Source organism: Bubalus kerabau, chromosome 11 (genome assembly GCF_029407905.1).
Source record: "Bubalus kerabau isolate K-KA32 ecotype Philippines breed swamp buffalo chromosome 11, PCC_UOA_SB_1v2, whole genome shotgun sequence".
Classification (NCBI taxonomy): Eukaryota; Metazoa; Chordata; class Mammalia; order Artiodactyla; family Bovidae; genus Bubalus; species Bubalus kerabau.
Genome location: NC_073634.1, coordinates 62,939,638 through 62,962,724, shown reverse-complemented (window position 1 = coordinate 62,962,724; position 23,087 = coordinate 62,939,638). Strand labels below are relative to the sequence as shown.

Genomic DNA, 23,087 nt, shown 5'->3' with positions numbered 1-23,087 from the left:
AGGCAGTTGCTCACACACCTAAAGTAGCAGTTTCTCCTTGTCGAGACTTGCTTTTTTGACCTGCTATGTAGTTATCATAAAGCAGCGGTTATGATTTTCTGGTTTTGGGATGGGAACCCGCAGTGTGTAGCTGCCTGCCTCTTCAGTTTGAAGTGGCAGTGGAGGTATTTTGGTAGTCACTTTTGGAGTCACCACATGGCTGGTTAATACTTTATATTTACTATACTGTGAGTGGATTTTGGATTGGATGTCTGAAGAAGAAAAGGCTTTTGTGGTCTCTCTTACCTCTCCCTCTATGGCTTTTTGCTATCTGCCTGATTGTACATCTTAAGCGTGTGGGACACTGCTGTTAGTGGAAAGAATGTTTTGGAAGCTATTTGATTTGGGAGACTAAATGTGCTTGGCATTGACCAGAAAGCCGCCATTTCTGTACTACTTACAGTTCAAGAATAGGTAGGTCATTTCGAAGATAGTAGCTAGTTTTAAGGGTGGCATGCCCTGCTGTATTTAACACAGGCTTCTATTCTGAACCTGATCTTTTCACAGGAATTTGTTTCGAAGGAATTTGTAAGGACAGTGTACTTGAGAACTTTTTAAGAGTCACTTTATTTTTGGTTTTGGTTATTAATTTTTAAGATTGTTATTTTTAAAATTGTATGGCATTCGAATGGGGGGAATTTACATTTGACATTTGTGCAGTATATATATATATTTTAGTATTTAGATAAAATATTGTGTGTCCAATATTTTGTATTTGAAATACATTTAGTAACTACTGTAGAAATTTTTGAAGTCTCACCACTGTCAATAGTGGATGGAAAGACAATAATTCATAAATTCATAATTCCTCAACTTTTACATTATATCTAACCTAACTGATCCTTCAGACTTTGTTGTAGTTGACATCATTAAAACATTTGAGTTAATTGAAATTGCTGCTGTTATTAACGTTTTTAAACTGTTGTAAAATACCTAAGAAATAAGCCTTTTTCCTAACAAGCTAGTTTGTTCAGATCCAGTGTAATCCGGTTAGCCACCCCATTTCCTGGTCTTGGAAGGTTAAAAAGAAGGGGAGAAGTAGAGATGACCATATGACCTTGTTGGGTCTAAGTATTGTAAACCAGGAGTGCTTAACCCAAGGTTTCGTGCGTGGCTTTCGAAATATCCTGAATCGTCTGTCTGTAATTGTATACGAAGTTGCGAATTTTTTTTAAATTGGCAAGAGCCATCCTGTTCCTTTGATTGTGAGGCATCTTGACCCAAAAAAGGTTGAGTACTGATTTAGCCAGACTTAAGCATCACTTGACTTTGAAGAAAAGTAAAGGGAAAGATTTTTTATAATGTTGGACAATAAAAATGTGCACATGTGCCAGCCCCTTGGAGTAGAATCCTCTTAAAAGGATACCGTTGCATATGAACCAGTAGATTTCAGCCAGAACATTATTCGACCTGAAGAAGCTCCTTTTTCTTTTATGATAGAATTTAGTTTTTTTTGCAGGGTGGGTTGTCAGGGGATAGTTAGCAAGCTTTTTGCTTTGCTAGCGAATACGTGGAAATTTTTCTAAAAAACTTTAGATACTACTATGAAGTTTTTTTCCCTAGACCATATATGTTCAAGGAGCTTGTGCACTTGTAATTTAAACCCCCACATTTATTCAAAGAAGAAACAATATAGATGGTTTCGTTGTATGTAGAAGATTAAATTCTATATAAGTTAAGGGTATGAGATTGGTTAGACTTGTGGTTCCTCCAAATCATTGCTATATATAGGAAAACTTCGATATCACATTTAGTTTTTAATGTCTTTGATATGTTTTAAAAATTAAAGTAGCATTAAATAAGGGAAAGTGAACTTCTACTGAGCTAAAAGGCCCTGCTTAGGAAGAGGGGGACATCTATATGAATTTCATCTCCATTTAAAAATTTGAGATCGACTTTCAATTGTATCAGGTTTTAGGGCTGTAAATTCTTTAATAATTTTTAAAAACGGGTTAAGATAACTTTATATGCATGTTAGTAGAAAGAACAGTACGATTTTTCTCAGGTCTAAAAGTAGATCCTAATAATCAATGCAGTTACGGAGTACCTAAGTAGCTTCAGGATTTGCTTTTACTATCTTAGTTGTTCAGGTAAAAATCTCCAAAATACAAAGTAAAGTATTTGTAAGAACATAGTGGAAGTGAAATAACTTGAGTAAAAACTTTTTGACTGATAATGTCATAGGTGCCTTAAATTTTTTTTCTTTATTTTCAGTAATCTATGCCAGCAATTATGACAATGTTAGCAGACCATGCAGCTCGTCAGCTGCTCGATTTCAGCCAAAAACTGGATATCAACCTTTTAGACAATGTGGTGAATTGCTTATACCATGGAGAAGGAGCCCAGGTAAAGTAGCTGACCAAAATATTATTGCAATGTAATAATTGCTGGGTTTAGAATAAAATTTGAAATTACCACCTTTTAAAGAAGTGTTCCATAGTTTGTATTAAGTTGGAATTATGTATTAACTATGAGAAGTGGTCTGTAAAAATAAATTGCATTATATTTTCAAACGGTTTAGAGTGGAACGTTTTGGAATATTCTTGTTCTGTCCTTCAGCAACCTTTATCCCATTTACTGAAAGATCCCAATGTATTAAATGTTTTGTAGACATTAAAAGTTGTATGTCCCCTATATATTGGAATTAATAGAGTCTTCTCTTTCGAAACATTTAAATTGCAGAAGTACTTCACAGATAAAACTTATTTTAAAAATCCAACAATACCAAGTGTCTGAATTTTAGCACATGTAAAAGTGCTACTGTTAAAGTAGGAGATTGTCTTAACATATAATGTTTTGATAAGTTTAAGGCGTTGGGTTTTTTTTTTTTTTTTCTAAACAGAAGTGTTTGTAAATTTAAACTTTTATATGTTATAAGAAACAACAATCTTGAGTCTTCACCCTGTGGACTTAATAATGTAAAGTTTTAAATGAGTAAAAGTTTTTGCTTTTGGGTTAAAAAGATCTTTTAAAGTGATGTTACAGGTATCTTATTAGTACAATTTTGTTGCCAGAAAGTACATTTCTGGGAGAAAGTATATCTTTAAGATACTGAATTACATTGAATATTTGCCTAATTAAACCCCGGCTACTTTCATAATTTTTAGAAACCTCTAAAAGGTGGACATCGTAGAAGATAGTCTTAAAAAACATGGTACATAAATATTAGCAAGTATATAAGTATTTCTGTTCCCTTCTGAAATCTAACATTGAGGACCATGTAAGTTGTATGAGTGGCAAAAATAACTTCAGTGATTTTGTAAGCTTGTTAGTGCAGTTTTACACTCCTAGGGGCTTTTGATCAAAAGCATTCTGAAAAGTATCTGTATTTGTTACACTTACCATGTAGTAGTTTCCTGATTATATGTTCAACATGAAGTTTTAAGTTCCATTTCATCCCAACATGATGTATGGAAAACAGCTGCTTTGGGAAGAAAGCATGAAAGTAAGATTGAAATTCATGAAGTGAGGGGTATGTGGCTTAGTGGTAGAGAATCCGCCTGCCAATGCAGAAAACATAGGTTCCATCCCTGGGTCAGAAAGATCCCCTGGAGAAGGAAATGGCAACCCACTCCAGTATTCTTGCTCGGGAAATCCCATGGACACGGGAGCCTGGTGGGGCTACAGTCTATGGGATCACGTGTTTAGTGACTGAACAACAACAACAAGATTGGGCTCACCTTTGTATTAGAAGCACAAGTCTGTAAGCCACTAGGAAGATTGGCATTTAATTTTATCACATCATTAAGCTCCCACTGCTGTCTAGTCTTTGTTCTTTTTTAACCTGGTTCACAGTGTCTAAAAGAATGATGACTAAATAGACCAGGGCCCTACACTTATAATTGGAATAGTGGTTATGAAGAATAGGGTGTAATACTACTATTAGTAATGTTTCATAGTGTTGAGATACAGTGATTTGTTTTAAATTTGATTTCTGAATAAAAAGTAGATTTAGGAAAGTTTTTACAAATATTTTCCCATTTATAAAAGCAAAATTAACTTTCTCAAAAGTAAACATTTTATGTTTAGTTAGATCTCTTATAGGACAAATCAATTGTATAAAGATAATCAGTAAGTTGATACTTGTTATAGATTAGGAAACAGGCTTAGAGCCTAAAGGCAGCTAAGAACCCCTTTTTTGTTGGGGTATCTTTAAACTTCCTTGTCCAGTCGGTTTTTTATATACCACCTCTGAGGGTTTTTATTTTGGATAAAAAGTTTGGAAAGCATTGTTTTAATGTTAGATGTCTTAATTTTTTTCCAGTAAGGTTTCTGGTCATTCCTCTGGAGTCTCATCCACAAAGTGTTACCTACCTTGGAAGAGACTAGGGGGTTAGTGATGAGGTTTTGTAAAGCACTTGTTACCAGTGACTGCTACTTTAAGGATACTTTTGAAAGTATAGTAAAGAAGATATGTGATGTAAAGTCATTGTTTTAATATATGGTTTGGTGGGGAGTGTTTGTTTGGTTTTGGTTTGTCATAAAATATGTACTTAAAATAGCAACTAGAAATTATGCTAATTAAGCTTTCAAACTCACCTTTATGTAGCCTAACTTTTTTAAAACGATTACATAACTTAGAGAAAGAAATTATTAGAAGGGTATAGGTAGAACTTTTGCTTAGATGGGTAGTATAGTAAAATTTTAGCACTGTAATATTAGGACTACCTTCTGTTATAAACATTTTTAGCCAAGTAGGCCGCCAGGAGAAAAAAAATGATAGAGTTGGGTGTTTTTTTCAATACTGTGTCAAGTGTCTTGAACTTTTTTATCTATTGCTTAGCAACTAAAATACTTTCACCATTCAGTTAGTAACACAGGGAGATGCCAGATTTTCTCTTTGGTTTCCTTTTGTGTCTTTTAACCCCTCCTGGGCTTTTAAGTTAAGAAAAGAATATGAGGGGACAGTGGGATTAAGACAGTTTTTTAAAAGGATGCAAATACTAGAAGTAACTTTTGAGAGTAAAATTATGACAGAATGAATGATATAAAAGGAAGGAACATGATTTATGCAGAGGTTGAAATGAAAGTAATACTGTGGAAAGTATTCATTTAAAATGTGTAGAATTGCTCATCACTTCTAAACTGATGAAGTTGTGTCATGACCAAATAACTTTCTAGGCATGGATGTTTCATACACCTTATCCTCTTAATATGGGTTACTATATTACATTCAAGTCTTTATCTAGTTGGATATTGTCTCTAGTTAGATACTCGCAGGAAAAGAATCAAAACACTGCTAAAATGGGCTTTGACCCTGAATAACTCAGGTAACTATTTTTTCTACTTTTGTTGGTTGGTTATTATATAATACGGTTAGAACCCTTTAAAGCTATCAGTGCTTTAATCAAAATTTAAAAATGTATAGTTGTATTTCAAGACTTTACACTCTGGCTCTAATCCTGGACCCTTAGAGTGAAACCCAGGCACCTGATTTTTCTTTCAAGTTTCACAGTGTTTCTGGTGTTATTGTTAGAGTACAGAACCATTACCTAATTTAGTGAGTATTTGTGAAAGTTTTCTTTTAAACAATAAGCAGTGTGTATTGCTCGTTGATAAATGAGAAAAAAATAATGAATGTGATATCTGTTCCCTGAGGAAAAGACTTCTTTCTTAACATCAAAGCTACAAGAGGAGAATGATTTTTTTGTAAATTGGAATAAAAGCCAACTTAATATTATGAGGTGTCTCTGTCAGAGATGATTTAAATAAGAATGCTTTTCTCCCCCCTTTTTGATGATTTCTTATTAATTACCCATAGAGTCAAACCCTTCATCAACTAAACGATCTAACCAGAAGGATAACTGACAGACTTATTTTTTTTTTTTTTGGTTAGGACATGTGGTAGAAACAGGCAAAAGATAATTAGGATCCAGTTGAGCCTTAAAGGTGAAACGCATTAACCTGTTGGCTTCGGGGTGGGGAGGGGGGAGGCTCAGAAAATCAATAGACTTTTTAGCCTTTGGTAAAACAGTGTTCCTATCATACGAAAAACTAGCATTTAAAGTGAAGAAACTAGATAATATCAACATGGCTACATCTTTAAAACTGTCAGGTGTCAATCATAGCTCAGTAAAGCGGAGGGGAAAAAAACTGTCAAATGGAAAGAGCAAGTTGCAGAAGGATTTCCATAGTGTACTATTAATATAAAATTCAGTAATTATACAACTATATTTATGAAATTCATACACATGCTGTGAAAATCAAGAAAAAGACACCAGATCATGAAAGTGATTGTCTAGAAAGAAGGAACAAAGAAAGGAAATGGCATTGAAGAAAGGTACTAAGTTCCATAAGTTTTAGATCTGATATTTAAAAGAAAAACATACAAGTGTACAACAACATCTAAAATGGACAGATTTTAAAAACACTAATTAATGTTCTAGATGATGTTTTTGTAGGTCAAATTATTTCTGGGTTTGCATTTTAGAAATACAAAAGCAAAAAAGAAATCTCAAACTAGGAGTTAATATATAAAATTAGAAGATTTTTCAGAGATAAACTTGTGTTTACAATAAACGAAAGAGACTGTCTTAATGTTTTGAATGTATCAACAGGTATTTGAGATTTGTAGACTTACTTAGACTTAGGTTTTGTCTGTCTCCCATGAAATATAATTTTATAGATACTGTTGAAGATATCTTGGTGACTCTTACAAACCAGAGTATACTGTTACACAGTTTATTTAGTAGATGTGAATTTTTCTGTGTTGCTTTTTTTTTTTTTTTTTGGTTGATTGTGTGCTGAGAACCCCTTTATGTCAGAGTAGCACTTTGTTAGAATTGATAGAATTTAAGTTCAGTTTTGAGAATACCAAATAAGGCAGATTAAGGGGAAAAAACACTTATGTGTTTCAGAGGTATATTTCCATTCTTAACTGAAGTTTTAAGACTGATAATGGACACATTTTTATTTCTGTAAGGAGTTTTTTTTCCCCCCAGTATTTCCAAAAGTTGATAAAATCATTTTCCTATTTGGACTTTTGTCTTGCTTGATACCTTTGAAAAGAACAAGTTAGCTTAAAATTGTTTTTGTGTACTATTTTAGCAAAGAATGGCTCAAGAAGTACTGACACATTTAAAGGAGCATCCTGATGCGTGGACAAGAGTCGACACAATTTTGGAGTTTTCACAGAATATGAACACAAAAGTAAGCAAGTGGTGGTTTTAAAATCCATTATTTCCTCTTTTCTTCCAGTCATAAACTTTGAGGAAGGTATCTCATTTTTAGTATTAGTCTTTGTTATCTCAAATCACTTAATAATGTTGACTTGTTTCAAAATTTAGTCTTAAACATAGAATTAATTCTTGCAAATAGTCCTAAGAATTATGAATTGAGTTTTGTAATTGGGACTAGTATGCAAGGTGGCTTTTTCTTTTTGTTGTTTTGGGGGTTTTTTTGGGGTTTTTTTGTTTTTTTCTTTTTAGAATATGTGTACAGATCTCAGCATAAATTCTGAATGTTATTCTGAATGTTATTCAGAGATGAAACATCAGAAGAGTTATTTTGGGCAAGTGATCAATATAACACAGGCTAGGCACCTCCAAAACCAAGTTTTGTTGGCAGCGTAAAACCCGACTCCATGGTACCAATGCTTTTAATGGGACAGCACTCAGTTTTTATTTGCAATTGAAAATGTTATCATTTGGGTCCTTTTTTCTTAAGTTTGAACAGAAAGGTTGATCAAAATGTGTTTTGACTGTTTAGGCTTGATGATTCACACTTCTCTTTAAACTGCCTTAAAGTAATAAAATACCATGCATGGCATTCTGTTTAAAAACACACAAGGTTTCCACTTGGTATACATTGTGTTAAAACAGAAATTAGCCATGTTCACCTCTGTTTCTGAAATCAGACTGTGTTAATTAACAGTTTTAAAATATTAACTAGTTTTGACATCTTATAAATTTTAGGGCAAAAATACAGTCCAGAACTTCCTCAAAGTGCTAACCTTAAGTAACATAACAGTGTTTGCCTGTTTGCTTGCCTGGTAAATTTTGCTTTTTATACTGACAGACATTACTAATGTTTAAGTTGATTTATCAACAGTATTTTTAAAAACTCAAATTTGTCTTGTGAAAAATGAGATGATTAGAGGAACAGAAAGAAAGCAACAGGTAAAGAATTCTTCAATTTACATAAATTACAAATGATTTGGTGCTAAATTTATGCACTATGACATTTGGCTTTTATGCAATCATTTTTTTTTTCTTTAAAGATGTTAACACTACCTGATATTAATCATAATGTTCCATTATGTTGATTGCTTGTAATAGGAAGAAAAGGGGTGTCTTCCTGTGCAACTGACACAGCTAGGCTTTGACGGCAGGCCTCCACAAGGTCTACCCTTTTGATTCCCTTTAACTGAATTCTGTTCATCAATTGTTTTTGTTTCATGGGTGGTGGGAGGGGAAAGGGGAATTCAATGCGTAAAATAAGTATTTCTAAGGGCTCAGTAGAAATTTCTACCATAGGGATCATTTCATGCATTTATTTTTTTTTTTTTTTTCATGTAGTCTTTGCTGTTATCTGTCCCTCATCTTCATAACTCAGCAGTGGATTTCTCAAGTCCTGAGATGTAAAGCAGAAATGTAATACTGCAAAATGATATTTGAATTATTTATGTATATTTCCAAAGTAGTTGTTTATCATTGGCCCTCAGATTTGGCTGTCACTTCCAGATTTTTTCATTAAAATACTGCTTTTCAAAGAACTGAATTCTCATCATTTGTAAAGTCTCAATGTCTAGGAAAGATTGGGTTTTAGGGTATTCTGAAAGTTACCTGTGTCTTCCTTTGAACTAACTTGTAAACAGCTTTTATCGGGCTTCCTACTTCAGCCCTCCTAGCAGAAAGATGAAAATATGAATTGTATCTTCAACAAACTGTGCTACTTTTTTACAGTTGAAGAAAGGACTAGAGGTCAGTAAATTGGTAATTTAGGTAACAAAGTATCAGATATAAAGGCAGAAGTAAATGAATGCAGCAAAATAAAGGGGGAATATTCTTAGATTAAAAAAGGGGTAAGCTAAAAATATATCAGCTGAATATGGTGAAGTTATCGTTAGGATTATTACTTCTTATCTGGTGTGTTTATGGTGGATTTTGTTTCTTAGTTTCTTAAAGATCTTTGTAATTGGTTGAAAATTAGCAAGAGGATGTATATTCCATGTAGTAGGAAGTGCATTTGTTTTGACTTGGTAAAACTTTGGCCCCTCTTGACTTCATGACTATAAAATTAATTTAAAGCAAGTTTAGAGTAGTATGTTTTTAAAGTTAATTTAGAATTTTAGTCAGTGAGAAACTTACTTTTGTTTATTTACATGTGTCTGAGAGCTAGACCTTTAAAGAGGATAGAAAGCTTCACCATTTGCTGCTGATTATGAAACTTTTAATAGCGTCAAATTTATAATTTCAGAATTTTGCTTTGGCCTTGTTTTTATTTATGAAGTCTTCTTAAGGAATGTTCTGCAAATGTAGGATTTGGGTTGAAATGGCAAAATTTCCCTTAAAAAGTACAAAATGTTAAAAATGAAAGAAAACAGCAAAAACATTGTTTGAGCACAATGTAGTTTGGGACAGTCTATATTGTGCTTTGGATAAAGTGTGCATTCACATGATCCCTTTGGTTGAAATACTAATGCTCCTATTTTATTGTGTGGTGACTAACCATTTTAAAGATGAACTCTTATTCTCAGCCAAAACTTGCAATCTGAGGTTATATGTCTATATATGAATGAGTTTGCCTTTCAGGTATTCTAGCTGATTCTTCCCTAGTTCAACCAGTTGAAACATACCACAAGGATTTTGACCCTTTTCTTCCTCCTGTCTATCCACACTAATTGGTCATGGTAATAATTTTGGGTAGTAACTCCTGTAGCCTTATAAATTGTTATAAATATTGTTGACTATTTAGAGTGAGTAATCAACAGGGGGGACAAAATGGCTTCAAAGTGGTATTTGTATTTATTAATTTACATTTTTAGTTATTTCTATACTTGGAAGAAATACCTGAAAGGTAGATAACAGATTGCAACATGCATTTGTGTATTATTTTGACTGTGCACAAAAGTTTATCTTTAAATTAGTAGAAATAGCAACTGTAAGGGTGGGGTTAAATTTTTAAATTAAACCCGTGGGCTGTCTTGCTGCTCCTTAAGTAACACACCAGTGATGTTTGTAAGCACTTTCTATAGAAAGTATCTGTGACAATACTTTAATACTTGGCCAAGAGTTTACAACTCCTAGAAGATGGTAGGAAGCTTGAGAACATCCAAGCTGCTAAATTCTTAGGAGCCTGGTTTTGTTAAAGTATGTGAGCCTGTAAGCAGTCATTTATGCTGTGAATTCATATCTGGCTGCTACATTTTCCTTCTGCACACCCAGCCCATTTGGCTGCTAAGGGCTTTTTATTTGGTTCTTCCTCCTGGTGTGAGCATGTATAAACAGCAGGACGTTAAATAGAGTAGTAAACAATAAAATGAGGAAAATGCATGAAAATTCAGTATATGGGCGAATGAATAGATCCTTGTTTAATATATGTAATTAAACTTGGTAGCATACTGTTTTTGAAACTTTAGATGTAAATGTGTGAATGTCTGTCCATTTGTGAATCCTGGAAATTGCCAGTCTTATAGCACTATATTCACATACTTTTATTCTCCAATTTTCAGTATTATGGACTACAGATTTTGGAAAATGTGATAAAAACAAGGTGGAAGATTCTTCCAAGGAACCAATGTGAAGGTAGGAAAGTGTTTTAAGAATTGCAAATTTAGAATTTTATTATCCCTGGCATTTTTGTTAGTTGACTATTAGGGGAATGTGTCAAATCTTTAATAGTTTATTATGCACTAATGGTTTGTTTACTGCTTTCATCATGTTGCAAGGCAGATGCTGATTATATTTGGGGGCAGAGGAAGAATAAGGTTTTATTTAGGAGAAAGCAGAAACTAGACTGGTCTAACTTTCTCCTGTAAATATTGTGAAAAATTCTTACAAACTCATAGTTAATCTGGACCATGTTTGAAGTGAATGAGATTTGAATATGTGCTCTTATGCATTGTTTTAAATTCATCACATGGAACAAATAATGGGAATTAAAATAGGAATAACACATAAACGTAACAGCACAGAAAAAAACAAGTTTTAAAAATCATAGGACTTTACCTTTTGAAATTCTAAGCATACCTTATAAAAGATTTGCTTCTAAAATAGGAAAGATTTTTTTTTAATGAAGATTTGATGATGCCTGGTATTAATATTTTAACTTCTCCCTTTGTACTACCTTGATAAAAGTAGTCATGGTTTAAGAAACAAGGGGCAAAGTTAGTCTTTTTCAATTCTTTAATGTGGTTTTCACATACTCCCTTATTAACTACTTTGTTACTTGTTTGTCTGGACTTTATAATGGGGTTACTCTACTTTTGATGGCGTTCTATTAAATCATGTTCCCTTTCTTGGACTATTGCTTTTTAAGATGTCGTCTTTGACCTGCTTTTTCATATCATCTTTATAATGGGATAGTGACCTGGATTTATGAAATCCTGACTTAAATCTTGACATCTTTATAGCACATTTAGAGGTGAATGGGACAGTTTTTTAACAGCAATATCCCTAAAACATCATAAACTGAATTAAGAATGATAGTATGCCACCCAAAGAGGTTCTTTAATGTTTTATTTTGGTTTGAAACCATTTTAGATCATGTTCTGTGACTTTACAAATTAATAAGTACGGTTTGACTCCTGTCCCAAATAGATCCTTTGTACTTCATCACTACTTACTTTTAGGGACTTCAGTGAAGTCCTAGTTCCTTTACTATTGTTGTTTTATACTTGTGGCTTGAGCCATGGCTTACCATACCCACAGAAAGTGTTTATTTTTTATTTCATTGCCATTGTACTGTGGTAAGTCCCTCTTTAATTTCTAAACACATAAACCTTTGCTGCTTATTAGATAAGGATTATGCTCAATAATCCTCCCAAGTTATTTTCCAGCTGTAAAATTAAATGATTTGAAGTAATATGTGCTTATAATATCAGAGGTTACAGTTACCCTTGAGAACTTGGACATTTTTTGCTTTCCACATGAATAATGGGAGTGGCATGTTTTGGCTTTTATCACACAGTCAAAAACTTCCATATATTTCTGTGCATATTCTAGGACATAAGATTTTTCAGTTTTAAAAGTCTTGTTTGCAAAAAAACTGGTGGAGGAGGATTCTTCATGTGTTCCTATTCTGTATTAATGAGACAGTTCATTTCTCTTAAAGTTATACTTAGAAGAAAACTTATCAGAATCACCTTTCTCTTTACATTTCCTCTTAACACTAGTGGTAAGATTGAGTGGGATGTAAATCTTTTCTAAAAATACCTGAAGTTACTATCACCACATACGTGGTTGTCGCTGTCAATGAAGTCATTACATGGAGGGGAAAGTGTAGTGTAATTTCTAGGGTGTTTCAGAGGTTCAATATCAGAAGAGGATGTAAAATGGCTCCCAGAGAATGTTAGTGAACTTTAGATCTGCAACAGCTTTGCATGATGAATTTAGTTTGTGTTTTTAAAGTAATTGATCTCGTTTACAAAAATTGAGACATAAATTTATTCACTACTATATTTATGATTCTTTTCAACTTTGTCATTCCTAAGAGGCTTGTACCATCCTAAGATTTTATATCTCACAAAGTATACTAATATTTCCAAATGTTAATTTTTCATCTTTAACTTTGACATTGGAAATAAATCAGTATAACCCCTGAAATACTATACATTCCTTTTGTTTATAATTGTCAATCTTTTAAGCTGTTATCTTCCATTTGTTAGCTAGTCTTAGTATATATGAGTGCTAGCATGTGGTAAAAGAAAAGGAAAATCTGGTTGGCCCCTTTAGACAAGCTTATTCACAAAAGTGGCAGTGCTTGATGTATTTTCAGAGAAGGATAGGTTTGGCTGTAGAGCCAGCCAAAAAATTTTTGTAATCATTTATTTCAGTCTAGTTCATATTTTATGACCTTTCAGTTTCTTATCCATCCATAAGCAGATGTTAATTTCACATGTTTTTGGGGGAATGGCGTTTTCAATTTATAGCATTGTCTGAAGCACTTTGCCAGAAATATACCTGACAATTCTAGACTGAGTTAGATGTCTCTTGCCTTGGTTTCCCTTAGTGTGTCCTTCAGTTCAGTTGCTCAGTCGTGTCCGACTCTTTGCGACCCTATGAATCGCAGCACGCCAGGCCTCCCTGTCCATCACTAACTCCCAGAGTTCACCCAAACTCATGTCCATCGAGTCGGTGATGCCATCCAGCCATCTCATCCTCTGTCGTCCCCTTGTCCTCCTGCCCCCAAACCCTCCCAGCATCAGGGTCTTTTCCAGTGAGTCAGCTTTTCACATGAGGTGGCAGAATTACTGGAGTTTCAGCTTTAGCATCATTCCTTCCAAAGAACACTGAGGACTGATTTCCTTTCAATGGACTGGTTGGATCTCCTTGCAGTCCAAGGGACTCTCAAGAGTCTTCTCCAACACCACAGTTCAAAAGCATCAATTCTTTGGCACTCAGCTTTCTTCACAGTCCAACTCTCACATCCATACATGACCACAGGAAAAACCATAGCCTTGACCAGACGGACCTTTGTTGGCAAAGTAATGTCTCTGCTTTTGAATATGCTGTCTAGGTTGGTCATAACTTTCCTCCCAAGGAGTAAGCATCTTTTAATTTCATGGCAGCAGTCACCATCTGCAGTGATTTTGGAGCCCAGAAAAATAAAGTCTGACACTCTTTCCCCATCTGTTTCTCATGAAGTGATGGGACCAGATGCCATGATCTTCATTTTCTGAATGTTGAGCTCTAAGCCAACTTTTTGACTCTCTTCTTTCATTTTCATCAAGAGGCTTTTTAATTCCTGTTCACTTTCTGGCATAAGGGTGGTGTCATCTGCATATCTGAGGTTATTGATATTTCTCCCGGCAATCTTGATTCCAGCTTGTGCTTCCTCCAGCCCAGTGTTTCTCATGATGTAGTCTGCATATAAGTTAATAAGCAGGGTGACAATATACAGCCTTGACATACTCCTTTTCCTATTTGGAACCAGTCTGTTGTTCCATGTCCAGTCCTAACTGTCGCTTCCTGACCTGCATACAGATTTCTCAAGAGGCAGGTCAGGTGGTCTGGTATTCCCATCTCTTTCAGAATTTTCCACAGTTTATTGTGATCCACACAGTCAAAGGCTTGGGCATAGTCAATAAAGCAGAAATAGATGTTTTTCTGAAACTCTCTTGCTTTTTCCATGATCCAGCGAATGTTGGCAATTTGATCTCTGGTTCCTCTGCCTTTTCTAAAACCAGCTTGAACATCTGGAAGTTCACGGTTCACATATTGCTGAAACCTTGCTTGGAGAATTTTGAGCATTACTTTACTAGCCTGTGAGATGAGTGCAATTGTGCGGTAGTTTGAGCATTCTTTGGCATTGCCTTTTTTGGGATTGGAATGCAAACTGACCTTTTCCAGTCCTGTGGCCACTGCTGAGTTTTCCAAATTTGCTGGAATATTGAGTGCAGCACTTCACAGCGTCATCTTTCAGGATTTGAAATAACTCAACTGGAATTCCATCAGCTCCAGTAGCTGGTATATAATTACTCAATTAATTGCTTAGTATTAGTTCAGTGACTAACACCACTCCTTATTTGGAATTCAGTCCTTTATTTAAGAACCTAATGACTTTCCCAGTATTTTTGCTTTTACATTTTTATATTACATGTGTACATATTATATATCATTGATATCTTTGAGGTTAAGTTTTGAAATGAATAACATACATCAGTTACTATAAGTCAAGACAGTCTTTTAAAGCTATGGAGTATAGTTCTTTGTGCTGTACAATAGGTCTTAGTTATCTATTTTATATATAGTATGTATATTTTAATCCCAAATTCCTTTTATCCCTTCCATCACCCTCCTCTTCTTTTGGTAGCCATAAGTTTGTTGTCTGTGAGTCTGTATCTATTGTATAAATTTCATTTGTATCATTTAAAAGATTACAGATATAAGAGATATCATGCGATACTTTGGTTTGCTTTACTTGGTATGATAATCTCTTGGTCTATCCATGTTGCTGCAAATGGCATTATTTTTTTCTTTTTTCTGGCTGTCATTGTGTTTCACATTTTTATCCATTCATCTGTCATGGGCACATAGATTGTTTCCATACTTTTGTTTCGTTTATTTATTTTGAGCGCATTGGGTCTTTGTTACTGCCCACGGGCTTTTTCTGGTTGTGGCAAGTGGATGCTACTCTAGTTGTGTTGGCTTCTTTTGTTGAAGAGCATGGGCTAATTCCCCACCCCGCCGCATGTGGAATCTTCCTGCACCAGGGATCAAACCCCTGACACCTGTATTGGTAGGCGAATTCTTAACTATTGGACCACCAGAGAAGTTCACTTCCATAGTTTCTTAAGGAACCTTCATAACTGATCTCTATGGTGGCTGTACCAATTTACATTCCCACTAACAGTGTAGGAGGTTTCTTTTTCCTCCACACCCTCTCTAGCACTTACTATTTGTAGACTTTTTGATGATTGGCCATTCTGGCCACTGTGAGGCAATGCCTGATTGTAATTTTGATTTTCATTTCTGTAATAATTAGTAATGTTGAGCATCTTTTCATGTGCCTTTTGGCTGTCTGTGTGTCTTTGGAGGAAATAACTTTAGATCTTTTGCCCATGTTTTGATTGTTTTTTTTTTTTTTTTCTTTTGAGAAGGGTTTTTATATTAAGCTGTGTGAGCTGTTTGTATATTATGGAGATGAATCTCTTGTCATTTGTGTTATTTGCAAATATTTTCTCCCATTTTATAGCGTGTCTTTGTTTTGTTTATGTTTTCCTTTGCTGTGCAAAAACTTTGAAGTTTTAAGTCTCAGTTGTTAATTTTTGTTTTTATTTAAGGTAATGGTTTCAACTAAAGAAAAAAATTGAATTTTAATATATGAAGGGAAATAATTTCCAAATAGGGAATGGTTCATTTAAACCAAAGGATTATATTTTAATCTGTTAAGACATGTAGTTTACAGATCATTACATTTTTATGAAATATATACAGACCTGCTGACATTGAAAAGAGCAGTGGTGAAGAAAAGAGTTCATAGTGGTAAAGCCATACTGTTTTGATTGTCTTGCATGGTTATTGGAAAATGATATAATAAGTAATGTGTTTAAAACGCTCTGCATATTTGGGTGCTGACTGGATAAACAGGTGTATTGTCAGCCCCTTTCCATAAAAAATACTCCCACTTCTCTCCATTTCACCAAATGCTCGTATACTACTCTCAAGTTGCCTTGAAATTTCTGCAGTAACATCCTAACTGGGCTCCTTAACACCTACTTCTGTTTGTCCCTTGTGATATATTTTCAGCAAAGGGTTTAGTGTATTTCAGAAACAGAACTAATCAGGTCATTCCTATGCATAAAATCGCCCACTGTACTGAATATCACATGTTTAACTTGTTGCCTTAAGCAGTAGTGACTTTTTAAAAATTGTTTGCTTTTTTTAATGGTTTTATTAAGGTATATTTAACATTTACAATAAAACAAGTTCAAGTATACAATTTGATACATTTTGACTAATCATGACCCTTTTTTTGTGAATGCCTTTTCCTTTACCTCCCCAGCCCCCAATCTGCTGTCACTCAATTGATTAGCTAGGAGTAGAATGGCTAGATCATATGGTAGGTGTATGTTTTTAACTGCCCAACTGTTCTCCAAAATGATTGTATCACTCTACATTCTCAGTAGCAATATGCTTCCCATCCTCACCAAAGCTTGTGGTCAGTTTTTTAAAATTCTAGCCAGTGTAGCACATATATAATGGCTTCTCACTGTGACTTAGGCTGTTGAGCATCCACATATCATCTCTGTATGTATATTTAAGTTAATATTGTTAGGCCTATTGAACAGAGATAGTTGTTTCCTTTGTTGGTCATTTTGAAAAGAACTTTTAAGTGTTTGGACTCTTAAGGCCATGGCTTTTAAGCAAATCCATGAGAAATTCTCCCCCCACTCTGTGGAATGTAATGTGTGAAGTATCAGTCTAATCTCAGATTTAACAAGCACTCTTATTGGTGTATTTTTGCCAGTTTTATAACACGGGATAATAAAGCACAATATTGATTACATTTTATCCAATAAAACATGATATTTTTTACAATATTATTTTTACACCAGCATCATATGTAATTGACAAAAACTGTTTTCCTACCATTTCTATTTAAGGTATAATAACAATGTGGTCCCTCCCCCCCCAGTATATCCTAGTTATGTGGAACTTCATAAACGGTCTTTACTTGAGACCTCACAATGCCTAATCCTTACATCACATCCACACAGGAGATGCGAAACACCTGTAGATTTTATTAAAGAGGTTTGGAGGAACTGGTGGTCCAGTGGTTGACTCCACACTTCCAATACAGGGGGCGTGGGCTTGATCCCTGGTTAGGAAACTAAGATCCCTTAGGCTACCAGGCATGGCCAAAAAATTATTTAAATCCAAAAATTTTTTTTAAAGAGTTGCGGATTTTCTAGAAAAAAATGTTGAATTTTTAGTAAAATAAAAACTTTTCTGTGATTAAATATACATATTTACCATTTTAAGTGTATGTGTGTATGTATGGTTCATCATCAGTAAGTAAATTCATAGTATTGTGCAACCATCCTTACTATTGATCTCTGGAATTTTTTTGTCATTCCAGTTGAAATTACCCATTAAACATTAACTATTTCTTATACTCTTCCCAGTCCCTGTTAACCATTATTATACTTGTCTTTATGAATTTGCCTATTTGGTAACTCATATGTACAATCATACAGTATTTTGAGTCTGCTGTATTTCAGTCGCATATGTTGCCAGGGTTAATCCATGTTGCAGCATGTATCAATTTCATTCCTTTTTTTAAACACTGAATATTTTATTCTACTTTATCTACCTGTGGGTTGTTTGCAAATATTGTATATTGTGAATTTAATAGAATTTTAATTGCTCTATCTCATTAGGAGTTCTTGTTCAGTACTATTTGCAGTTATAAACCCTTTTAAGAATAATAAATAAAGATCCATTCTTCTTAAGACTACTGAACATAAAGGCAGTAAATTACAGTCTAATTCCAATTTATAATCTCTGGGGACTGTAGGTTAAGAACCCCTGCTTTTGAATTATTTTTTTCTATTTCTCATTTTGTGGTTTGTTCCCATGAGTATTTCAGTGAATGAGGAATAGGAACATTGTTCTGGATTCCTTTGGATGATAAGGTAAATAGGACAAATAGCTATATTTTAGCGACTCTCTGTGATTATTCTTGGTGGTTTAAGTGGACAAGTTTGTAATAACAGTGTGACATGGGAAAAGCACCTTCCTTTCTGGCCAACAGGCACATATAAAGATGCTCAGTACCACTAGTTATTAGAGAAATGAAAATCGCAACTACAGTAAGGTATCTCACCTCATGCCATCATCAAAAAAGCCTACAAATAATAAATACAGGAGAGGATGTGGAGAAAAAGGAACTCTGCTATACTGTTAGTAGGAATGTAAATTGGTACAGTCACTATGGAGAACAGTATGGAGGGTCCTTAAAAAAACTAAAAATAGAGTTACCATATGAGCCAGTAATCCCACTCCTGGTCATATATGCAGAAAAGATGAAAACTGATTCAAAAAAATACATGAAACCCAGTGTTTATAGTAGTACTGTTTACAATAGCTAAGACGTTTTTTTGTTCAGTCACTAAAGTCATGTCCGACTCTTTGCAACCCCATGGACTACAGCACACCAGGCTTCCCCCTCCTTCACCGTCTCCAGGAGCTTGCTCAAACACCTGTCCATAGAGTTGGTAACGCCATCCAACCATCTCATCCTCTGTTGTCCCCTTTCCTGCCTTCAATCTTTCCCAGCTTCACGGTCTTTTTAATGAGTTGGCTCTTTGCATCAGGTGGCTGAGGTATTGGAGCTTCTGCTTCAGCATCAGTCCTTCCAATGAATGTTTGGGGTTGATTTCCTTGGTATCTCAAGAGACTCTCAAAGAGTCTTCTCTAGCACTGCAATTCAGAAGCATCAAATCTTTTTCAGAGCCAAAGAAAATAAAGTCTGTCATTGTTGCCCCATTTATTTACCATGAAATGATGGAACTGGATGCCATGACTTAGTTTTTTGAATGTTGAGTTTTAAGCCAGCTTTTTGATCCTCTTTCACCTTCGTCAAGAGGCCAAGAGCCAAAACATGGAAGAGGCCTAAATACCCATGGACAGATGAGTGGGAAAAGAAGTGGGTTGTGTGCACACTCAGTGGAATGTTATTCAGACATAAAAAAGAATGAAATGTCATTTGCAGCCACTTGGATAGACCTGGAGATTATCATACTAGTGAAATAAGTCAGAGGACAGATATATCATATGTGGAATCTTTAAAAGCGATACAAATGAGCTTACTTAAAGACATAGGAAACAAATTTATGGTTACCTAAGGGTTTGAAAGGGGAGGAGGGATAAATTGGGGATATGTGATCAACAGAAGTACTATTATATATATAATAACAGAGACCTACTATATAGCACATATATTGTGGTATATTGAGTATCAATAATCTTGTAATAAACTATAATGGAAGAGAATCTGAAAACGTGTATGTTGTTGCAATTTAGTCACTAAGTCGTGTCCAACTCTTTTGCAACCCCAGGGATGATGTAACCTACCAGGCACCTCTATCCGTGGGATTTTCCAGGCAAGCATACAGTAGTGGGTTGCCATTTCCTTTACCAGGGGATATTCCCAATCCAGGAATTGAACCTGTATCTCCTGCACTGGCAGGCGAGTTCTTTAGCACTGAGCCACCAGGGAAGGCAAAAGTGTATACATGCATGTATGTTAACATGTATATATAACTGAATCACTTTGCTATACATCTGAAAGTAATGTGTCTTTCTTCTTTTTTTTTGGAAAAAGTTTCAGTTACACATGGCTTTGATGAAGGGATGTGATTATAGAGTACACATTTAAAGTGAATTTAAGTATTGCACAATGGTTTGGACTGGACTGAACTCAGTTTTGATGATTGTAGCTTTACTTTTGTGATAGTGTGTCAGGGCTCTCCATTTTCTGTGGTGTATGAAAATGAGCCACTGTGAAAGCAAGGGATAAGATTCTGCAACTTTTTCACTTGTATTTTTCTCTCAATGGGTAGAATTCTATACTTGGTTGAAAATATAATGGTATTGATATAATGATAGTCTGTATCACTGACTAGCTAAGATGCTCATGAACAAATTTACAATTTAAATTTAGAAAGGGCATTTTGCCTCTATGGGAATATGGCACCAATGGTATGTTGTAGTGAGTAAGTTTTCATTTTAAAGGGTTTTAGTGAATCACATTCTGTTAATGCATTTCTTTTATCTTGTCATTAAGTGTCTAATATTTGCAAGATGTTCCTGGGGGGTAAGACTGTTAATATTGGGTGTAAATAACTTTCAAGATGATATATAAAACTATTAAGTCTGATGGGAGTTGAGTTCAGTTGCTCAGTTGTGTCCAGCTCTTTGCGATCCCATGGACTACAGCACCCCAGGCCTCCCTGTCCGTCGCCAACTCCCGGAGTTGACTCCAACTCATGTCCATTGAGTTGGTGATGCCATCCAACCATCTCATCTTCTCGTCCCCTTCTGCCTTGAATCTTTCCCAGCATCAGGGTCTTTTCCAGTGAGTCAGTTCTTCGCATCAGGTGGCCAAAGTATTGGAGTTTCAGCTTCAGCATCAGTCCTTTCAAAGAATATTCAAGACTGATTTCCTTTTGGATGGACTGGGTTGGATCTCCTTGCAGTCCAAGGGACTCCCTTGAGTCTTCTCCAACACCACAGTTGAAAAGCATCAATTCTTAGGTACTCAGCTTTCTTTATAGTCCAACTCTCACATCCATACATGACTACTGGGAAAAGCATAGCCTTGACTAGATGGACCTTTGTTGCCAAAGTGATGTCTCTGCTTTTTAATATGCTGTCTAGGATGGTGATAGCTTTTCTTCCAAGGAGCATGTGTCTTTTAATTTCATGGCTACAGTCACCATCTGCAGTGATTTTAGAGCCCAAGAAAAGAAAGTCTGTCATAGTTTCCATTGTTTCCCCATGTATTTGCCATGAAGTGATGGGACCAGATGCCATGATCTTAGTTTTCTGAATGTTGAGTTTTAAGACAACTTTTTCACTCTCCTCTTCACTTTCATCAAGAGGCTCTTTAGTTCTTCTGCACTTTCTGCCATAAGGGTGGTGTCATCTGCATATCTGAGGTTATTGATATTTCTCCCAGCAATCTTGATTCCAGCTTGTGCTTCTTCCAGCCAAGAGTTTCTCATGATGTACTCTGTATATAAGTTAAATAAGCAGGGTGATAGTACACAGCTTTGACATACTCCTTTCCTGACTCGGAACCAGTCTGTTGTTCCATGTCTAGTTCTAATTATTTGCTTCCTGACCTGCATACAGATTTGTCAAGAGGCAGGTCAGGTGGTCTGATGTGCCCATCTCTTTAAGAATTTTCCAGAGTTTGTTGTGGTCCACACAAAGGCTTTGGCATAGTCGGTAAAGCAGAAGTAGATGTTTTTCTGGAACTCAAGCTTTTTCCATCTAGCGGATGTTGGCCAGAGAAGGTGATGGCACCCCACTCCAGTACTCTTCCTGGAAAATCCCATTGACAGAGGAGCCTGGCAGGCTGCAGTCCATGGGGTCGCGATGAATCAGACACCACTGAGCAACTTCACTTTCCACTTTCATGCATTGGAGAAGGAAATGGCAACCCAATCCAGTGTTGTTGCCTGGAGAATCCTAGGGATGGCAGAGCCTGTTGAGCTGCCGTCTATGGGGTTGCACAGAGTCGGAGACGACTGAAGCGACTTAGCAGCAGCAGTAGCAGCAGATGTTGGCAATTTGATCTCTGGTTCCTCTGCCTTTTCTAAAACCAGCTGGAACGTCTGAAAGTTCAGGGTTCATGTACTGTTGAAGCTTGGGTTGGAGAATTTTGAGCATACTTTACTATCGTGTGAGATAAGTGCCATGGTGTGGTAGTTTGAGCATTTTTGGAAATTACATGTGCTTAAATCTCACCTTTTTAGCTAGCCAATGTTGTTGTTTTCAGTTTATGAGATAGTGTGGATTATTTGGTGTTGGTTTGTTTCTATTTGAAATGAGACTGTGAAAGACATTTTTCTTGATATTGGGAAAAATAAGAGTTGTAAAAGATTAATACATAAACTCCTGGATAAGGAGCATTCATATTCCGTAAGTCACCTTCCAGTGAGTATTTGGGCATTTTTATACTCAGTTCAGTTTTATACTCAGTCGCTCAGTCATGTCCGACTCTTTGCCACCCCATGAATCACAGCACGCCAGGCCTCCCTGTCCATCACCAGCTCCCTGAGTTCACTCAGACTCAGGTCCATCGAGTCGGTGATGCCATCCAGCCATCTCATCCTCTGTCGTCCCCTTTTCCTCCTGCCCCCAATCCCTCCCAGCATCAGAGTCTTTTCCAATGAGTCAACTCTTCGCATGAAGTGGCCAAAGTACTGGAGTTTCAGCTTTAGCCTCATTCCTTCCAAAGAAATCCCAGGGCTGATCTCCTTCAGAATGGACTGGTTGGATCTCCTTGCAGTCCAAGGGACTCTCAAGGGTCTTCTCCAACACCACAGTTCAAAGGCATCAATTCTTTGGCGCTCAGCTTTCCTCACAGTCCAACTCTCACATCCATACATGACCACAGGAAAAACCATAGCCTTGACTAGATGGACCTTTGTTGGCAAAGTAATGTCTCTGCTTTTGAATATGCTATCTCGGTTGGTCATAACTTTTCTTCCAAGGAGTAAAGCGTCTTTTAATTTCATGGGTGCAGTCACTATCTGCAGTGATTTTGGAGCCCCCAAAAATAAAGTGTGACACTCTTTCCACTGTTTCCCCATCTATTTCCCATGAAGTGATGGGACCAGATGCCATGATCATCGTTTTCTGGATGTTGAGCTT

At 35.7% G+C, this 23,087-nt stretch overlaps 1 protein-coding gene across 4 annotated transcripts in view; it reads left to right on the top strand.

The window, feature by feature from the left end:
- XPO1 (exportin 1) overlaps positions 1-23,087 on the top strand; it is a 42,805-nt gene that overhangs the window by 1,724 nt on the left and 17,994 nt on the right. For 3 of the 4 annotated variants that reach the window (XM_055540398.1, XM_055540397.1, XM_055540399.1), the window contains 3 exons: positions 2,254-2,385; positions 7,087-7,188; positions 10,712-10,784. In XM_055540398.1, the coding sequence (XP_055396373.1) occupies positions 2,260-2,385; positions 7,087-7,188; positions 10,712-10,784 (301 nt within the window). In that variant the 5' untranslated portion in view covers positions 2,254-2,259. Of the gene's footprint in view, positions 1-434; positions 454-2,253; positions 2,386-7,086; positions 7,189-10,711; positions 10,785-23,087 lie in introns of those variants that run through there. The other variant, XM_055540400.1, reaches the window with a different exon arrangement.